This window comes from Vanessa tameamea, chromosome 10 (genome assembly GCF_037043105.1).
Source record: "Vanessa tameamea isolate UH-Manoa-2023 chromosome 10, ilVanTame1 primary haplotype, whole genome shotgun sequence".
NCBI lineage: Eukaryota > Metazoa > Arthropoda > Insecta > Lepidoptera > Nymphalidae > Vanessa > Vanessa tameamea.
The window spans coordinates 6,789,546-6,811,817 of record NC_087318.1 but is presented as its reverse complement, the minus strand read 5'-3'; the positions used below and the strand labels follow the sequence as shown (position 1 = coordinate 6,811,817).

Sequence of the window (22,272 nt, the reverse complement as noted above, 5' to 3'; positions counted from 1 at the left end):
CAAAATTTACTGAAGTACTATTAAAAATAATTATAAGTAGGTACGCTTAATATACACTTTTTCTTAATTTTTAGGGTTCTGTAGAATAAATTTGTATTTTATAATTTTATCACATCTGTATTTCTCTATACCATATTGTGACAACTGTATCGTTTTTAATCAGTCTGTTTTAATAGTAATTTAACAAAATACGGGATAGTTGTCTAAATAAGTTCCAACTGGGATTCAGCGAAGTTTTTACATACGTAGCGAATAGTGTAATATCGAACAAAATTATTTAAAATATTTTCGAAATATTATTATTTTAAGGCTTATTTTTAAAAGAATATAGACTTGAAATGGTTTTCTAGTTAATTACTTTACCTCTGATCTAATCTTAAAAAATAAGGCTACAACCTAATACCATGAAAGAAAGTTTAAATAATTTTGTTTAAACACATATCTATCAATAACTCTATGAGCTACGAGGTTGGGCGTCGAAAAAGTAGCCTATATCCCTCCTTGGAGTTCAAATTAGTTTTATACCAAATTACATTAAATTCGATTCAGTGGTATGGCCGTCAAAGAGCAACAGACATACTGACACACAGACGCAGTTACTTTCCCATTTATAATAAGTATTTTTATAAATTGCGTATAAAATTTAAAATATACTTGTAATGAAATATATGTGGGAGACGGTTGAACCCTACTTGTGAGGTCCGACTCGAACTTGTCAGAATTATCCCTTTTATATTTACATTATAGACCTACTATAGTCTTGAAGTTGAAATTTGCCCCAAATATTACCAATATAAAGGGCTGGCAATTTACATGAAAATAATAAAAGTACATTGTAAATTAAATTTTACTTTTATTTCGATAAAATGCCTTGTCTTTTTGCTTCCACTGGTGACGGGTAAGCTGGTTCATTTTTCATCAAGAGAAACGGAATTGCGATTAAAGGGGAAAATGCTGCTAGCATTCTTGCTAACATTCCACGTGGTCACGATTTGTACAGTAGCTATTTATTGTTTTTATTTAAATATCATTTTTAAGTTATTAAGAGTTATACATAATTGTTTCAAATAAGTGTTTTCTTTTAAAATTCTATAAACATAAATACATCTAAATATTATTATTGACATAACTTAAAATCATAGTTTACATACAGCTTTAGAATCAATAATAGTACCGTATAGGCACTGCTAGCGGACTTCTGCCAACCCTATAGAACTGGTCCGGTAAGACGGGGCCAATCGAGTGCCATTGGTTTCTTTGTCTAAGGCCATGGATTGCTATTGTTTCCACTTCCAACCCCTTTGTATTGTAATGAGTGAGTGGTCTCATACGTGAAAGCAGATGGCAGTACTTTCTATACAATATACGAGTATATCATATCGGATATATTTTGATATTATTATTTTTCTTATGTTGGTATATTTATGTAGTAATAAAAATAATAAGATATCTTTTTTTTTTTCTTACATGGAGAAGAATGATTTCACCGTCTAACACTGTTATATTATTCTGAATTGCTTAAAAGAAGGATTTAAGGTGGGAGCTCTTATATCTTATATATAGATCATTTTTCCCGGGGAGTAAAGTTTTCCTATCCTAAATGTCTATTTTTCAATCATTCTAAATCTTATTTATCTATCTTTAATAAAAAAAAAACTATTAATGACTAAGGAAGGAACCATAGATGAAATGCGCAAAGGAGGGAGGAAGCCACTAGCAGTAGGAAACTGTAAACTTAGTTGTAATTGCATCTGCTCTTAGAAGTGACAATCTTGAAAACATTTTATCAATTCATCCTAAAATGAGATTTTCAGAAATTTAAATATAAGATTATATTAATTATTATTAACATTTCTTTTTTGTAATTCGTTCCCTCGAATTTACGACTATATAAAAAGTCAATTTATATAAAATCTTTTTTGAAAACAACTATATTACGAAATAAAAGATTTGATCTTCTACTTCGTCACCAGAAACAAAAGTTGCTGTAAAATTTCAGTTGTATATTTGTGTAAATTTAACCCACACATGAATGTCATAATAATCAAACTAATATTATAAAGAAGGTTGTAGTTTATTTATTGATTTTCAAAATAACATGTCTAATTTACATTACAATAAAGCATAATATAAACAATATAAAGCAAGAAAAAAAAGGAAAAAAACGCAAAGAGATGAGGCGATTCATTTCAACTCATCATATCGATCATAATTATAAGAGATATTCTAGCATTGTGTTCGAAACTTTTGTGTATATTTATATAAGCCATTACAGATTAGCCAGAATTTAATATTTTATAGAAAATTATATAAAATAACATCAAAATTAGACAACCTTAACCTTAATTTTCTCTAACAGAAAAATATCAAACATATACATAAACGGTAAAGAAAAGGATTTTTGTAATAAATTAAAGTAAATGTCTATAACCAAACTTTTTTTAGTGTACCTATATATGTTACATTTTATTTCATATTTCGGATATATTAAAAAATATTCGGAAAAATCCGAATAGGAGAAAACCTCGTATGCGGTACAACGTCTAATATGATTATCTTAACTTATCTTGCTGCTACTTGCTGGGTAAGGACGGGTAGTTGGTTTGTCATGATACCGGTTTTAAAATATATATTAATATCACAAGGTTTAAAAAAATAGCTTGCATTCCATTTGGTTAAATTATCTATTTCTCGTTTGACGTTCATATGAATGAAACTTTCCTTTTGTAGAAAACACTTGTTTAACTTATTATTGGCATAAGGCAAGAAAGCAATGTATATATATATAATGTTTAATACTTTGGATCACTGCAACCGAAACACAGTAATACTTTTTGGAGTAGGGTAATTGAAGAGTGCGTGGTACTTACATAGACAATCTTGCAGCAAGTTCTACCATCAGGTAACAGTATATTTTTGTAATAAGTAATATACATACGTTATGCACATGACATCAATTAATCTCCTATGGTATTATTTTTGCCAAATTCTGATAACCATTTGGACACATCGTCAAGGATTTTGACGCAACTGGATGTGATGATAGCTTATAATGGATTATATTATATTATATTTTGGGAATATCCCTAGTTTTTATTCAACAGTTTATTCAATCTATCAAAACCTTCTCTTCTAGACGAAAAAAGTTATTTGCCCAGTAGTTCACATTTATGGATTGTTACTTTAGATTAATGTATGTATTGTTCAAAAGTTGTTTAAAATTGTGCTGTGACGTCATTTCTAAAAAGTTGATTAGAAATGATGAAACGTTTAAACTGGTTTACTTTTGACTTCCTCGTTGTCTCCTGATTGCACTACTCTGCAAGTTGTTACCTCGTTACTGACTAAATGTATCTACATACCTATATGTATCCTATTTGTTATCTATTACCATTTCACTGCACTTTTTTATTGGATTGAGTGACTCTATAGATTTTTCAACTGATTTTTAAAGCATATTTAAAATAAATGGGTCACCTGATGGTAAGTGATCACCACTACCCAAGATATTGGATCCGTAAGAAATTTTAGCTGTTCCTTACATCGCAAATGCGCCACCATCCTTTGGAACTAAGATGCTATGTCCCTTGTGCCTGTTGTTACATTGACTCACTCACCCCTAGAACCGGAACACAACAATACTTAAAACTGCTGTTTGGTGATAAAATATCTGATGAGCGGGTGGTTCCTACCCATACGGGCTTGCACAAAGCCCCACTACTAAGCAACACCAATCCCTATCTTACATAGAACATAAAATCGTTCAAATCCGGAGAAGTATCACTGAACTCTAATGTTCTTAATTTGTCTTTATAATTAATCTTGTGCTCGGCGTGGATGGAAAAGATTTATATCTACTTGAGAAAACCTACCATTTTATGTCAATGATGTTATGTGAATGATGCAGCTCTACATTTGGTATATCGTACGACGTGGACCATTAAACTCTAATAATTATTAAAAATCTTAAAAGTAAATTAATATTAGATATGTGTGCGATTTTAAAGCAAAGTTACAGCGAGAAATATAATGTGTTCAAGGTGTGTGTGTGTGAGTTTTCTATTTAAACGTATTTCCTTAGGATATTTATGAAGCGAATGTGTTAATCAGATTAAATTAAATCCCAAATGAACCAGCTTGTATCAAAAGTTGAAAACGATCACGCGATGTTTTTATTCACACATATGATTAGAACCTAGCTAACTATCTACTAGGTATATAGGTATAGGAAGGTAGACCTAGCTATTACCGGTACGTTTTATTAATTAAAACCATCGTACTTAATTAATATATTTTTATTATAAATTAAATAATTAAAATGTAAACTAAGTAGCATGTACGTCAATTAGGTTTAAGTTAATATTGTTTTTATTTTCCAGCTCATACTTTCGTGATAAATGTCTTAAAATCCGTCTGTCTGTTTAGGCGTTATGGTTTGATAAACAAAGGTACAATTTCGCATTTATAATGTTAACTTTTGTTGAACCTAAGTATTTAGTTTGGTATATTCTTGAAGTTAAATCGAAATTATTTTGCAATAATGGACTATGCTTGGAATTTACCAACAGTGTTTTTATTCATGAAAATTAATTAGATTAAATTACATATTTTATATTTTAGTAAAAAAAAATAATGAATTGAAAACATTATTTAATATTTATATAAATTACCAATTATAAAAATAGATGCTAAGGAAATGGTTAATATCTACATATTTGTACAATTGCTCAAATTAGATTAGACTTAGTCTTAGTCTTTAGGAATTATGTACTTTGTACCGTCCGGGTAGGTACTACCCAGCTACAATTCATCCTACCGCCTAACAATACTTTATATCGTTGTATTCAAATTTGAAGGATAAGTGAGCCGGTGTAAGTATACAGCTTAGATCACATGGCTGAAGGTAAGATTAATTCAAAAAGTATTTTATGACAATTCAGAACTAAGTAATTCGCCCGTTCAATGTTTCATAATATGGTTTTAAAAGCCTTTTTACCTATACCGAAATTGACATTTATATTAAAATTTAAATGTTATTGAAGAAGAATAAGTTTTAATTGAAATCCAGAGCTTTACAATTAAATATCATTATATTTCGTAACTTGTATTTATTTAATACTAATTAACGTATTCTCTAAATGTATAATAAATGTTATTTATCGATTCGCGATGACTACATCGCGAATAAGCAGACTTAGTAAGACTCGAAGTAAGTTAATAACCTTCTGTGACCCTGACCCCGATATTAAATAACGACCTACACTGATTTACAAGCTGAGTGAACAGCGCGTACCCACCGATTCTATCTCACAGTAAAAAACCTATTGCAAATTTTAATTTAATTATTATCATCATTTACCTTCATATTTAAGAAAAATAACGTTAACATAAAATAAACTAACATTAAGTCTTAACACTTATGTTTTTCATTTTCATGTATCATATTGTTTCTTAGTCTCTTAATATATAGGTTAACTTGAATAGTAGATAATAATGAAATAAATATCTGTAAATGTTTTTATAAACAACAAGAAGTGGAGTGAACGCGTGCAATTAGAGTTGCGTGGGCCGCGGGCGAACTGCGACGCTTCCGCGGCGGCATCCCGGCTCATATTGATTGCTGGTGACATTCTTATCAATACACCCCCGGTGTGGCCGCGCCGTACCGCACCGCCGCACCGCTCGCCACCCAAAAGAAACAGAAACGTTTCTTCGCGCGTTCGCAACGCAACGGAAAAAAGGGCGGAAACAACGCGGCGACGTCGTCAACCAATCCCAGCCCATCCGAGCCGTCGACGGACCAATAACACAATAGTGCCGGGGCGGGCGCGCGCACGCGGCCGCGCCCTCGTTTCGCTCCGGCTTTTTATTTATTGTTGCGCGAAACACCGCGCGCGACGGGCGTGTGATGAGTGTGTAGACAGAACTGATGAAGATGGAGTCCGCCGTGGACTCAGCGTCGACCGCGAGCGAAGTGAGCGGATCATCCGGGGGCTCGCCGAGAGTAAAAGTTGCGTCACCAGCTCGTGCTGTTAGCCCGCCGCAACTGTTAGCGCCGAGATTGCCGTTGCCACCGCCAGGACTAGGCCTGTTGGGTTCCTTGCAAATGATGCACCACTCGCCACTCGAGCTGATGGCAGCGGCGCACCATCATGGTCCGCCGCGTTACGGAAGCCCACCACCGATTTCAACGTCCGACCCGTCCGCCAACGAGTGCAAATTGGTCGACTACCGCGGACAGAAGGTCGCCGCCTTCATCATTCAGGGGGACACGATGTTATGCTTGCCGCAGGCCTTTGAACTGTTTCTCAAGCACCTGGTGGGTGGGTTGCACACAGTGTATACGAAGCTAAAAAGACTGGACATAGTGCCGCTGGTGTGCAATGTGGAACAGGTGCGCATCTTGCGTGGGCTGGGTGCCATCCAGCCTGGCGTCAACCGCTGCAAGTTGTTGTCCTGTAAAGATTTCGACGTGCTCTACCGCGACTGCACTACGGCAAGGTACGTTTCATTTATGAAACCGTCTATAGATTTAATTATATAATTTACTTATTTTTATTGGATTTCTCAGGTTTCTTCTCGGTATCGATTTAATTTAAGTGCTTTTACTCCTATTTTGTTTTTTGTTTTAGTGGCGTGTTGTTTATTTTACTATACAACTATTTCGTTTTTGTAATTTGATTTTTATTTACATCACGATACACTTTTCCCTTTAATTTTCCTCTCCGTTATGACAAACGTATTAAAAAAATCGTAGTAAACATACAATTAATTAATTAATTAGCTGCATGACATTAGATAATGTTAATATAACGTAATAAATTATATTATTTTGTCGCAATAATGATTTGATTATAACACATGGACATATTTTAAATGATAAAACCGAGAAAATCATTTCTTTTTTTTAAATATTTACGAATAAAGTAAAACGCTATTACATTTGCGAGTGTTTTTTCTTCGTCTTTGATCTAATAAATAACTTCGAGGAAGAGAGCGGTGAGAATTTTGATGACTCTAACCTTAAGCTGTACTCCGAAAGCTGTGTTCCGGGCGGCGAGAGGGTTGCGGGCGTCGCATTAATTTTTCACATTTTAATACGCGCCAAATATTTCCACAGGGTTAAATATTAAAGTGAGCTTCGGCGACGGAAGGGTTAATTCTCTGTTAATTAGAGGCCGTGGTTTAAATTTTTAAATAGTAATTTTTACAAACGCTAAAGTTAGATTAAAAAATCTTGTTTTGTACGCGCTCCGGCTGCCCGGTAGGCCTATATCTTCTTTCCCGAATGCGATTTTAAAAATGTAATGTCCGCGGTAACGATGCCTTTGGGAGATGTAAAAGTAAATTTTTCGCTCGTATTGACGCTTCGGACTTTTTTTATTATTCAATGTTTGTTTATTGTCGAAGAAACGCTTGGCCTGATGCCGGGAGAAATTTATGAGCGCACTACCGGCACTGTCAATCATCTTGTATAACCTACTAAAAGTAGAGCCTATATTAAGGTTAAATTAATTTATAAGTGTCTAGTCAAACTATTATAATGTAAGTTATTTTATCGGACTAGGTTATTTAAATACGTTTTTGTATGATAGATGGATTGCTTTCTCTTAACAAAATAATATTATTGCTAATGCTTAATGGAGGCCGACGCTTTTTGTTCTCAGATATATTAAAGAGAATTTTCGAAGAGAATTCAATACTAGTGTAGACTTGTTATGTCTTAAATTAACAGTAGGTAAATACTGACTATTAGGTATAAGACTTATAAAACGTAAATCATTGACTATTTAACAAAGCAATATTTTAAGTAGCGATGATACCAGTCTTTTAAATATTTGTTTTTAAAAAACTAATTCAGTCCGATATAGAAACGTACCTTAAAAAATAAATATAATTGGAAATAAAAAACAGGTTATTGAGGTATTCTTATAATATAGCAATAATAAAGAAATACATTTTATCTACATAACTAAGCAGATAAATCATTTTAACTTTTTGCAAGAAGACATTCTTATGTTTTTTTTTTGTTTAAACTTACATGATTGCTTTATTCCTATTTTATTATTATAATTCAGTTTACAATGTATTGGATACATAATTAGGCTAATTCGTTTCAGCTTTCCGCGTTGTTGTTTTTAGCTCTATATTTTTTATTTATTATCAAATTTTACTCATAAATTTGTCGATACTAGATGTCCTTGTAAGTTTAAAGTTGAATCCTGTTCATGTATTAATTTAAATAAAACTAAATAAGTCTTACATGTGATAGAGATATAAACAGATGAATTGTTTCGTGGTCTGTGTATTTTGTTAGCTAGAATGTTTCTTTCCGCTTGGCTGTTCGCGGATCGATCTTCGGTCGTCCGTATCTTAATTGGATAATTAGTACCTGTAGACTTATTACTTTCTTCACCAATGCATTATCATATTTAAACATTTTTAGCTTTTCAACGCATTATTTTATATCTGGAATGTTGTGGTGAATATGTATTTAGGTGGTAGAGTTTTAATCAGAACTAAATTAAATATCTACCAGATATAAAATGTATGAAATTATATATATATAGGTACTTAATTTGATTACCTAATTAAGATATTATCATAGGTATTCCAATGCCACTCAGTTGCAATCCATTATTTTAATACATCAAATCTATTTTTAAAGGCTTTAGCTATCCTATATTATTGCAGACTTGCCGTTTGTTAAGGTAAAGTAGGTATTAATGTGAAACAACAAAACCCAACAAAGCGAATACAAAATACTGATATATATTTAAATAAAGGATTCGTCAGGGTTTGTTAAGTAACAAAAGTATTTATTTAGCAGATAAGATTAAAATGAAGGCAGATCTCGGTGCGGTCGAATCAAACTAATCTGTATTGACATGTTTCCGCCATTACGATTTCACTGGTTCCATCCACTAAGACCCCGCTCACAAATAACATGTTTCTTTTTTGTATTACCTACCTCCGTGTGGAAGAGGCTTAGTTATATTTTTTATTTTTGCAATATGGTATTAACTGTAGCTCTTTAAAGTGTTATTTATTAGTTTCAAATTACTTAAATTTGTAATGTGTGACTTAAACTGTTACCTATCGATTTAATTACTAATATTTTATAGAAATGTTTGGTCCGTTGAAGAGCATAGACAGCAAAAAACATTTCTCGGTTTTTTATTATTTAATAATTTGATATGGCAAAGACTTAAATGATTGAAATGTAGTTAAATGATTTCGATTGATATCTATTAAACAATAAATCATTTGTTCATGTGTAACTTCATTTAGCAATATAAAAAACTAAATTAAAACTGAACACATCAGTATTTATTCGAGTTATGAGCTGGTGCTAGGAAACGCGATATTTTATAGCATCGCCCGCATAACAAAACATATATAATAATAGGTGGACGTTCCTTTTCACGCTTCAATAATTGCTCGACAGCAGATAAACGAGGCTCAGGTTACCTTGATCCGAGAATGGAACCCCACGGGTGTGACTTGTGATTGTGACTGACTAACTCAAAACTCTTTTAACTCCAGTACGATTACTTAGTGCAGATTCTTTTCAATTTATTGAATTAAATATGTGTGGTATAAAGTACCCGTCTAGTTTTTATTGTAGAAATTATTTAATGAATAGTTTATACAAATCAGAATTATTATTTGGTAACCTACCTAGTTATTTACTTCTGGTTCGATGTAACTGGTTACTGCTATGTCACTTTTTTATGTATTGTACTAAATTTACAAATAATTTTAAATATCTATTGAGTTAAGTTTATAAATACCTAATTAATATATGCCAATTTAAATAAAATTTTCTCTCATAATTATGATGTTATAATAAAATACGTGAATACTGTTTATATAACTAGGTAATGAGTGAAATGGATATCTTCCAAGTATCAGTCAACTTGAAACTTAGCTAATTGGTACCTACATGGTGTTTGATTGAATTGTATTATCTTAATCAATACATTCGAAACATCGGTTCCGTCCATTGTCTCTGCTGTACAAAGCGAGGTTCAATTATGGAGGTCATCAACACGACTTTTTATGGAATTTTCAACTTTACGACGCATTTTGATGGTCCGCCTTCAAACGGAGTGATATTTTGTAAATAAACAAAGCACTGAAATAACTAAGTCATTACCTTTGTAGCGCCGGTAGGTGTGACGGAACTTTGCTAACGTACTGTAGTTTTTAACTTTGAAATTTGACGGAAGGATTATAGATATACAAAAAGGATTTTTAACGGCGGCACTGTTTGAGCCGTGGTATCGCGGCGCGTCGGCGCGGGACGCGTACATGTATTTCCGTGAAATTACACATTTTGAAATCGTTGATGAAAGTTTTAATAATTAACTCGATTATTAGCGGAATATTTATTGCAATGTTTGTTTATTCGGAGTATATTTTTATTATGAGCATATTAAATTGGTTTATCTATTTTTTTATAATGATATAGTAGAGCCAATTTATTAATGTCCTATTTTTATTTATTAAACTTTTATTTTAAGGCATCTCATACATAGCCTTATAGACTTTTTCAAAACGTTTATGTATATGCTATTGTTTTGTTATTACATAAAAAAAGTTCTGACTTCATAGGTATACGACTAACTCAGTAACGTAACCTATTAATATTTTAAAATATATCTCACGTTTAAAATCTCATTAAGTTGTAAGATAAACAGTTGTATTAATAATAAATCGATCATTTAATGAATGGCAAGTTAAATTAGAAGTGTGTGTGGCACATGTTAACGGTATTATGAATGATGATCGGTGTGGGACCCACGACTGGCTGAGATCCAAGCGGTGGTACTCATTGAAATATTAAGCCAAGACGCCGCAATGCAGTCTCAGACACGTGCTGCCATATTATTTCAAGAAATATCTGCTAGGCTATTGCTATATTTGCCATATTGTAATATATTTGAATTATTATAAAATGAAAGCTACTTTTTCATTATTCTACAAAATGTTTTTTTTTTTAAATGCAAATATGAAATTTCGGTAAACTAATGTCCTTTATATTTTATTTTTCGAACGCAAATAGATGAAGTATTACAAAGTAATAATCGTTGTGGCCGTGAACTTTGCCAAAATAGTTCGAACTTGGCTCGTAGACTTCTTTTTATAGAGAACTTGCAATGAATCGTATCATACCTATTCTTGAAAATAATATTAAATTGTTTCGTAAGTTTTTTTTTGATTCAACAAGTTAAACGAGTGCTGAACTTTAAACATATTGAAAGCGATTTCAATTTTGTTTTATATAATAAACGGATTTAGATGAAAAAAATCAATTATAATTTATTTAATTAGCAATTACCAATAGTAATACGACATATCATCAATAATGTAACGATACGAACGTAAGTAGGTACCTATTAATTAGGTATGTCATTTTTTATATTCAGTGTGAGCTCTATATTTTATATGATAATATATAGTAAATAAATAAATTGTAAATGGCAATCGTTTGTTTCATATCAAATAATTTTTAAAGCTACTTAATCGATAAAGCTCAGATAATATTTTCTCATTTGTTATAGCTATCTATTAGTATATATTTTTAAACTATTATAACTATAGTACACACTATATATTATGTATAATATTTCTCCAAAAACTGTAAAGATACTTTTTTACATTTACTTGAATAATTTGATTGGCAATCAATAGATATCAAAGATTTGATTTCGAAAGAGAAGAAGAGTTTCATTCCACTAATTTTTTTTAACGTTTTTAGTTATCATAGTGTCCCAGTACTTTAATCCGTTCACATATATGTTTATATCATGAATGTGTGTTATGATTTAGCACGATAATATATCAAAGGTAAAAGCGTGATGCTGAACGTCTGTCGAATGTTAGAAATCGAGAGTTTCATCGTATTAAGTTAGCCGCGGCGTTTCTACGTGGGCGACTAGAATTGGGTCTAAGACGTGTTCGAATTAATCTCGGTATTGTTTGACGAAGTGTACTGACGCGGTGTTTTCTTTAGATATCACTATTAGTAATTTATTGTAACTAGTTATTGTAAGTAGTTTATTGTAACTAAAAAATAAAATAAGTACTTTAAGTTAAGAACGGTGTAAATTATTTACTTTTTATGTTAAAAATATTGTAAAGGTTTTTGTTAAAAAACGATTTCGTTGAAGAATGATTAAAATGATTGTTGACATAACTTTAAATATCATAGTTTATTTTATAGTATTAATTCAAACAATTGTACCCAATAATAATTCTTGTAAAAATTACATTAAACGACTTCCCAATTGTCATTCAAAGAACAATGAAGCGTCAAATAAACTCAAGCTTAAGGAAATGTAATTTCCACGGAGGCAGTAAAGCGACAAACTGTTCCACAATGGGAATATCATGGAGGCAATTTATTACGATTGATCAACAAGTAGCTGGGGAACTCGGCTCGAGCCTCAGACGGAACGGAAAGAATGAAATCCCCGACACCGACAACCCGAATCGGAACGCCGATAAAGGACCCTCCGAACACAGCCAAGTGCACAGTCGAAACGCACGCCAACATTCGTAATCCTCTTGTACAGTTCGAAAAACGCACACAAGTGACACGAGGGAATCCCTCCGGCTAGACGGAATTATCTCGAGCTCTCTATTTCCGTTTCGCGTACTATTTAAATTGCGTCTCTCTCTTTCACCTAAGAATCCATTTTGCCATCTCTTTCGCATTCGGTTTCATTCATGATTGTGGGTTTGAATGGATTTAGAACGTTTCCAAACAGCAATTCCACAACTTGCGTGTTTATTTGTAGATTCGTACGGGTGATGCTTTGACGCCTTGCGACCGTAGACGTTTGTTTTTATTCTTTATACTCATAAAAAATATATCTATCAGAGAGCAATATCGCAAAAAAGTAAGAATAATTAAAATTAGCTTTCCGTACTAGTTACTGAATGGCTGTTAGAAATGATCGCATGCCATGTAACGTAGTGCGGTAGCCGTTGTAACGTCTTATAATTGCGGCTCACCATGTGTTGAGCTCTAATCATGTTTAATTATAGTTAGAAGAAGTCATTGCCGTTTATCATGAGATGAACTGTTGCAGACATAAAAATAATGCTAGAAAATTATGAATTTAATGGCGTTTCACTTAGAAAGTAGAGTTGGTAAAATATTAATTTTCAATCATTCAATTTTTTTGTAAAAATATTTATTTTTGAGAGAATGCCTTCATATATATTTTCTCCCTCCCTTTATATATATTCTTGTAATGTAAAAGTATGGAAAGAAATTAAAACAAAAGTATAACCATGTAAAATGGTGTTATTATAATTTAAAAATAATTACTATATTGTATAAAGTATTCATGCTTAAAGCTAAAACCGTATTACATTTTGTTGTAACTTGTTGTTACGTTAGTATTATGAACTATAGAGTTTCTACAATTGTTTTTACTATCTCTACTCGATAGCAACAGTTATTAATCTAATGCAGACTGTAATGAAGACAATAGGTGGCGGAAACACAGAGAATTGGCGTTTTTGCGCGCCTCGCTTCACTCGCTGTGAGAACGAGATCGCGTTTACTTTACAATTGTACGTTCAAATTATATATTACACTTGTAATTTTAAGAAAAAAAAAAATATTTTTTTAATTTTGTCAAGACGAGCCATGGGTGGTAACAATAAATTCATTGATATTGTAAAAGAAATTTTACACTATAATTCCTGATCACCTAATTTAATCATTTGTAATGTATGTTATGTTATGTATGGAAACGTTAATAATGTTAAGAATATAACTTTGAATAATTGAATTAAGGGAAACCGTACAATAGCTTTCCACAAAATAAGCAAAGAAGTTAGCTCTATGTAATATATTCAGTATCACTGAAAGAACATTGATTAAATCCAAATATAGCAAGGAAAATAATCACAAATCTAATCTTTTATATTTTTAATAATAATATTTTTCATTTACTTGGAGCAAGAAAGTCTGAGTGGGTGGCACCCACTTAAACATTATTCTTCTAAACATCAATAATCTGCTTTTCTGTTGTTGTGATTCTGTGAACTGGCTTGGAGTGTGAGTGAGTCAGTGCAATTACAGGCATAAGAGACATAACATCTGATGGTTTGCGACGCATTGTTAGTATAAGAAGTAATATCTGTGTATGGGCTGGATATAGATCCAGCCCATACACAGATACTGCAAATAACCACCATGGTACACAAAGTAGTCAGCTTTATATCAGTTCCCTACCTTAGAGCGTGAGATTCGTTAGACATGCAAACAATATTATACAAAATCCTTTGTTAAATTTTTATGATCACAAATGCTTGATAATATATGTAATAATGTATGATATTATATCATCAAGCATATTATGATTTAAAAAAACTGTAGATGGTCAAGAAAAATCTATCAGCTTTATTTCAAAAACTAAGTCCTAAAATATATAAAATAGAAAGATAAAAGCCTATAAAAATAAAAATGCAACTAGAGAACGAAAAACAATTGTAAAACGATTTTAATTATATTTTTATAAGTACTTTAAATATTTCTATTTATTTGACACTCAAAAACAAAAAATATATATATTTATTTCCATATGTGACATGAAACGTATCTATGTTATGTGAGATATACATGGACGTAGTTAAATAGCTGTTTTAAAATAAAAGTCGTAGGATCGATTTAATCATATACGACACCTACTTGTCATAAGCATAAATTTTATTCTGAGATTCGTGTTTGCTCAACACAGACTATTTTTATTGGAAGCCGTTGAGTGTGAGAATGAAGCGTTATTTATTTGTTTATCTACATAAAACAACGCAATACTCGGTATGACGATTTTATTACTGACTCTCACTTTTATATTTTCATTAAGCTTATAAAGTAACTATTTATAACTCGAAACTCTAAGTTGTATTGTTAATAATTGCACGGAGGAACTGTTCCTGAATATATGCACCTAGTAGTTGTGCTCATTACATAGAAACTTCGAGTTAACTAACTCGCAAACAACTCGAAACGTCCACAACAAAGAACGAAATGAGATAAGGGCTACTTAAGCCCCTCGTTAAACTCTGATATACGGTTCGTAATAAAAACTAATAAAACATTCGCAACAATTTAAAAAGGAATCGATAAAAACTTTGTAGAATATCAAGTGGACGCTGGAGGTTGTAAGTTGAAAGATAGTAAATTGCGTTTTATAGCCTTTATGTTATTACTCGTGTTTCGATTTATCGAAATTATTTAATATTAAAAGATTATTTGAATAAAATGTATTTTAAAGACTAGACACGTCGTGAGTGATATCATTTTTGATATACAACCGACGTTGTTTAAATTTTTTTGATAATAAAATATCGGTACTATTCCTGTATGCATTTAATATTTCTGTACTCGTAATTTATGAGACGTAAAAGTACCTGTATAAAGATATTAAAAATATTTTATAACAAAAGATTAATTAAGCATAAACGTAATAATATGGTTTTGATTTACAACCAACATTTTATATCATAACTAATCATTGAATGCAGCGCTGAATATCACAACATTGTTGTATAAAGTCATATAAAATGGCAATCCCTTAGTTGCAGGTACCGGTCATGGATCTTTTACCGATTAAATTAATTTATGGCCAATATAATATTATTTAACTTCGACGGTGCAAATCGTCAAAATAATTATTGTTGTCACGCTTAATATTACATTGTTTGTGATCTTACGATGTTATAGGTCTCGACTTATGTAATAAACTTCACGGCAATGTGGTACAAAGTTATCAAATCTTCTTTATGTAAAATTGTGATAAACTTGTCAATATTGTGTTTCTATACGAAATAAATCAATGTTGCAAATCCGCTTTAACGATTCAGTTAAAATCTATGTACATATATGTTATACAGATATTTAATTAAATACGATAAGACTCACCTATAAAAATCGATTTTAAACTACGAGTGTAAAATCGATATTGGTCCAGATGCACAAAAATGGGGCAGAGGCATCGATTTGCCCCACATTTTGGCGGTCTAGCGGTCGCGCGCGAGGGTAACGCTCGCGATAAGGGATAGTGCCCCCTCAGGGCGGGGGTACAACCCGTCCCCCCTCTATAATATTTACCGCCCCCGGGCTATACTTACGCCCCTCAGTATTTACGGGTTAGAGAAAAACAAGGGTACTCGAACTTCGGAAGGTGCAACGTAGATTTTAATCCTTTCTGATGTTTTATGATTGATGGCGGATTTCGCGATCGGTATTGCGCTGATGTTGATGGATTCTTTATAATTCCCGCTTGTTGCTTGACGCTCTATAGCGGATCGTGTCTATGACTCGAATTATGTGATTAGTGAATTTATGTTAATAGATTAACGTTGAATATATAACAGCAAAACTCATATGCTTTTAAAAATGGAAATAGGGTACCAACTCAAATCAGTCCTTGACAAACGTGGCGCTGCATACAAAACTGGTTCGTGACAACGCACAAGTCTTCACTTCTCCATGCAATGTCGTTGTATATATTTGCGCATTTCAACAGCATAATAATTAATGTCTAAGTGCTTATAGGTAATTTAAACTTAAACTTTGATTTCATTGAATCACTCACTTATATTTTTCATTAAACAAACAATTACTAGCAATTGAAACTATTTTCGTATCGATGAACATATAACCATTTTAAAATGCCGCTAGCGCCATCTGCCAATCAGCATTGAATTTCAATAGTTTTAAAAACTTAATTAGCCTGTTCTCAGAGACGGATCTGTAAGATGTCCAATATATGTTGACCTATTCAGTATATTTAGTGGCAAAATAAACTCTATTTTTATAGATATAAAGTTGAGTATCTCATGCATATTTACCGTTCGGTGTTGATAGAAAAACGAATTTAGTCGTGACAATATAATGCAGTGATGATTGGTAAGATCACGTGAAGATGTCCGTCAAATATTGACACGTGCGCGATGGCCCACTGAGATCACAATGCTCTGTCAGGGCCAAAAGACTAATTATTATTTCCATGGTTACGAAACAGCTGATCAGATCATTATACACTATTCTATAAAACTATTTTTAAACTTTTGCACATGTCTTATGAAGTTTATGAAGCGTTAAATATAAATACGTCTAGTTACTGCTAGATGACGATAAGCATTCTAAATATAGTTACAAAATAAGTTTTATACTTTAATATACGGACATAAATAGCAATTTTTATTAAGTGGCGTAGAATGAACTTTGATTGGAAAGCTCATTTGTTTGTTGAACTGAACGGACGTGTAAGTTAATTTATTAAAATGTTATAGCGTTACATTTCTAGTTAGTAGCAGGTTCGCGCCTAAGGAAATTGGATTTGGAGAATTAAAACTCATTGTTCTTTTAATAGCGGCCATTTGTGGCGTTCAAGGCGAATTGTGCCAATCATCGTGTGTCTGTCTAAGCATTCGTCTCCATATTTAATACTGTTTCCCTTCACTATTCAATGTTTACTCGTAGCTTACCTATTAATTAGGTATTCGAATGCATAATACTTTTTCGTAAAATAAAAGCAAATCAAGATGTAATTATAACAATTTTAAGTTATTTTTATTGAATTCGATATTATTTTCCCACGTGTTTCTAAACACTTGAAGTATTTTTTGTTAATATTTCATTCGAAATATCATTACAGGTATCAAAGAAAGGGTTGCACAGTGGGCCGAGTGCGCGCTGACTCGCACAAAACGCTCTATCTGCATATGCCCTCTGATTGATGTGCTCTGTAATTATTTAGACGCGTTAATAACACCACCGACGACGGCCGCACTTTGTTTTTGACGACTTAAGACGAATGAAATGAGAAATTCTATCGGACTCTTAATAGAGCTCATTGCTTTCTGATGTTTTGTTGATTAAACACGAACTTATTAATAATACGCTATGAGGATTAAAAACTTTTTCGCTTTATTATATTTTGCGATTTTAATTACATGTATCTATATGAACTTATTACGATTATTTTTGAAGATGAAGGGCAAATTATAAAGGGGCCGGAATCAAATAATTTTTCGAAGCGACCGCACCCAAGAATTACATAAATACAAGCCACTCCCGTTTCGTATCTACAATTTTCATAATAGCAGTGTATCGTAGATTTATATTTACATAAATGGTCGCTGCGTACAGATTGTCTTTATGTTTGTTGTGCGTGCGACCCCAGCGAGCTCAAACAAATCAGAATATTAACGTAAATAGTAATGGCAGGAAAAAAAAGCTATTATGCAAATGAAACATTTTGTGGTAAATAGAAAATGACGTAATTTTTAAATGAATAATAAACAGTAACTGCTAGGCAAGATGTTCGATAACTTTCATTATTCGACGTTATTTACATTATTACACTGAGAGCACAAATGGACCAGCTGTATGTATCTTGTACGAAGATTGCGAGTTCAAACCTGGAAAATAGCACAAGGATCTGCCTGTGTCAGATGAAATTCTGTCAGATACATCCACGGACTCACATTGGAACAGCGCGTTGAAATATGCTCTAAATATTCTGGTGAGAGGAGAGAAGGCATTAACGCAGTATGAGATATTAATGGGCTATTGTACAAATAGTTGTTCTTTAAATATTTAAGTTGTATAGTTTATTAAATGAAGCTATTGAAAAATAATAAGCAATTATTTGACAACACCAAATCGTTGAGTTTTTTTTTCGCCGGTTTTTCTTAGGTCTCTGTATTATCATTTCCGAACAGGTAGTAGTTTTTACTGCGACTATAAATAAGTATGCCTAACTATAAAAAAAATGGATTAAAGTCTTTGCCTATATTTAATCAATTTTGTAACTAAATACAGACGAGCAAAAAATATGTAGCAGCAATCAACATTTGGTAAAAAGCACAAATATCAATCTCGCATACCCGTAATAATGAAATTGGCGTATCCATTGAGATTGCAGATATGAATACGTTATGATATATATTATTACATTTAATAACAAACGGCTGTTGAATCAAATGTGCTTACGTCACAACGGTATACGTACCGAATAATAGAGTTCGCTTGAACGTTTAGCGCACCCTCGAAAATTGAAATAAAAAAGGTCCATTCGAGATGTAACAGCGATATGATTTGGCAGTTTTTTATTTTATATTTCATTTTTCGTGTGTTTTTAGCCGTGAGTGTTGTAGGTCTATGAAAGTGCTAGAGCATACATACAGTCACACTCGAGTGTTACGTGAAAGTTGATGCCTACATTTAGAACGTGTTTTTCAACAACTTTGTTTAGTTCTAAATATTTTGAATGTGATTGAAATGTCATTTTCAATGAAATTCGATTTTGAGGACATTTGTTTTTTGTTAACTATAAAAGCGAATATTGCTTATACCCCAAAGACTCCGTATCATTATACGTATCTAGTATTTCATACCAAATTTTAAATGAATAAATCAGAAAATACTCTATAGGTTTTAATTAAGTCCTATTGTTAATATGAAACTTCATTTAAAAAAAAATATATGATATAAATGTCAACTTGATAATCAAACTTTACAAAAATAGACGGACAACAAAATGACTCTATACGGTTTTATCATTAAATAATATCAGTACATAAAATGTGGCGATAATGTTCTAATGAATATATTACTTATTTTATTTGTCAAAGCCATGTCTATTGGTGCGTATATCACTCAAGCGCCCCTATTTTTGTCAGACTAACATAATTACAAGCGAGATTGTTGCAAAGTGACTCGTAATTTGAACCCTTCCTAAATATTACTTGTATATCAAAACATTATATTTTTTACTAAATTGGCCGATATGGCATTTTAATTTGTTTTTTGGTAACTTTAAACTGAAATATGCATTTCATTTACGAGTTATATTTTTTGTAATAAATAATAATAATATTTGTATTTTTTTTTCTGTCACTACCAAAATATTGCATGATGAGAAAGAACTCAAATTATTCGGACTTTCGGACGGAGGGCCCCAATTGTAAGAATGTGATTAATTAAATAAATGTACAGACCCGGAAAGAAATTTGCCAACCCTTGGCTCAGTTTTTTATGACGAACATTCCACGCCATTTTGTTTTGGGGTGTAATTGACTCATCGTTAATTTTCTTTTAATTTTCTACTGCCACGAAAATATATTTCTAATTTTAAATTTCGAATGAATCCATTATGAAATGTTCAAATAATTTCAACATCTTAGCGTTATTATTTTAGATCGATAGATAAGTAGTTACAAACATCTGGTTATTTGTTTAATCTAATAATTACCGTTCTAAGTAAGCAAGTATATGGAAATTGATGGTAATAAAGCATTTATATCTCAGTAGGAATCTAACGAAGACAGTAGAAAATATACTTAATCAAAACAGTGCAATATTCACTCATATTTCCAATTAAAATTCCTTTACATATGCATTGTTACGAATCATATGTCTCTATTGTCCACTGAATAGTTTTGCTTCTTGTCTACAGTCTATTATGCGATTCTAGTGATCGTTGACTTGCGTGTAAACATGCGAATAGGTCTAGATTTCTGTTCAAGACATTAAGCTCGTTGAAAAACTTGATTTATATCACTGCCAATTTGTATTGCTTATTGGCCGTTTTATTTATGTTATAAAGTATGAAATAAAACAATATTTATACATTAAATCTTTTTTATTTTTATTTAATAGTTTCTTTGTCACAATTTAGTTTTATTCCGAAGTTTTTTATTACAATATATTAATATTAACTATATGTTATCACGAGGTAAAGTCATTTTAAAGCAAGTAGTGAGCACACACTTACTCAATGAAGAGCAAACAAGATTAGCTGCGCATCCTGCTATCCCGGTGGCCTAATCTATTCTTATCATTACAGGAAAAATTTATGAATAGGCTTTTTATGTCTTAACATATTGTTTATTAGTGACAAAGTAACCGCATATGAAATTTACATCATCATAACATTTTTGTGTCGTTATGGTCGTTTCAAAAAACAATATAATATGTTTCTTTAAATTTTTTTATTAGCCTCTACAAATAAATAAATATGTACATTTTTGTTGTTTACCTTTTTTACGTCTTAGTTTGGAAACTTTGTACAAATTGAACGTTTTTAAAGTAAATAATAGTCGTTGTATTAATACAAACAGGTACATAACATTAATCAAGGTCTGATCGCAACTCACATTACAATTTGTGGTTAACGGTCATCACGATTGGCGTATGTAAACGTGGCAAAAATCATAAATTTACTTTGTAACCAACTGCGGCTGGCGGTTGCGGTTCAACGTGTTTGAAGTACATTAGGAAAACGGAAAATAATATCCATAGTTCTTTGCACACCGGGCTGCCTCGTTGCTCTAGTAGTTAGCTTATAAGGCTGCAATTTTCGATGTCTTAGATTCAAGACTACGTCGAGTCATAAAAAATTTAAGAGTACCGAGACAGTGATAGCCTAGAGTCCGGAAATTGACAGTGTTTATACTCCAGTGCTTCGGAAAGCATGAAAATGACTATGACACTGTGAGTTGCACTATATTATGTCATACATAGCTCGTGCCTCTTGGTCAATCAATGCATATAATAAATATGAATGAAACAAGGTAATTATAGTAGGTAATTGAAGATTTCTCGATTTCCTCTAGTATCGCTAATCTCTAAGCACATTTTCCTCAAATGTATCAACGTATATGATGACATCAATTTTATTATTAATTTTCTAAGAATTACATATTTTCGAAAATTAAACGTATATTTCCTACAAAATTAATAATGACTAACAATAAAACGATTGACGCAAGAGTGTATACGAATGTTCTTAAATAATGTTTGAATGCTGTTGATGTATTATTTAATACAATAGTACATTCTCGAAATCCTTTCTTGTAATTAATATTAAAAAGTCTCAATCAGTTATTAATACATAATCGAGATAAGTAAGAAACAAATAGTAGATAGTAAAGATTGACTAAATTATAAAAATTACTGACAAAACTGCATATCTAAATAGCAGCAAGGCACGGTATGCACATGTAGTAACACAGTAGGAAATGCAATTAACCAGCGCCTTGCCGATGCCTTCACGTCGCTCAAGCATGTAACGCTTATCTCTGTTGCATGCTTTTTCAATATGCAATCCCATACAATCGTGCTTCTTTATCAGACAATCAGAATTCTCAGGTATTTCTTCATTCGTTAATAGTTCTAATTATTGTGCAGTTTCGTAAGTAGTTTCGTGTCAATCGAACATCAAACAACGTGTAATA

General features: G+C 32.0%; 1 protein-coding gene across 7 annotated transcripts in view; it reads left to right on the top strand.

Annotated features, from left to right (window-relative positions):
* The first annotated feature begins 5,881 nt into the window (after window positions 1-5,881).
* Window positions 5,882-22,272, top strand: part of LOC113392814 (dachshund homolog 2) — a 128,719-nt gene continuing 112,328 nt past the window's right edge. For all 7 annotated transcript variants that reach the window (XM_026629458.2, XM_026629467.2, XM_026629451.2 and 4 more), the window contains exon 1: window positions 5,882-6,501. In XM_026629458.2, the coding sequence (XP_026485243.1) occupies window positions 5,930-6,501 (572 nt within the window). In that variant the 5' untranslated portion in view covers window positions 5,882-5,929. The remainder of the gene's footprint in view (window positions 6,502-22,272) is intronic.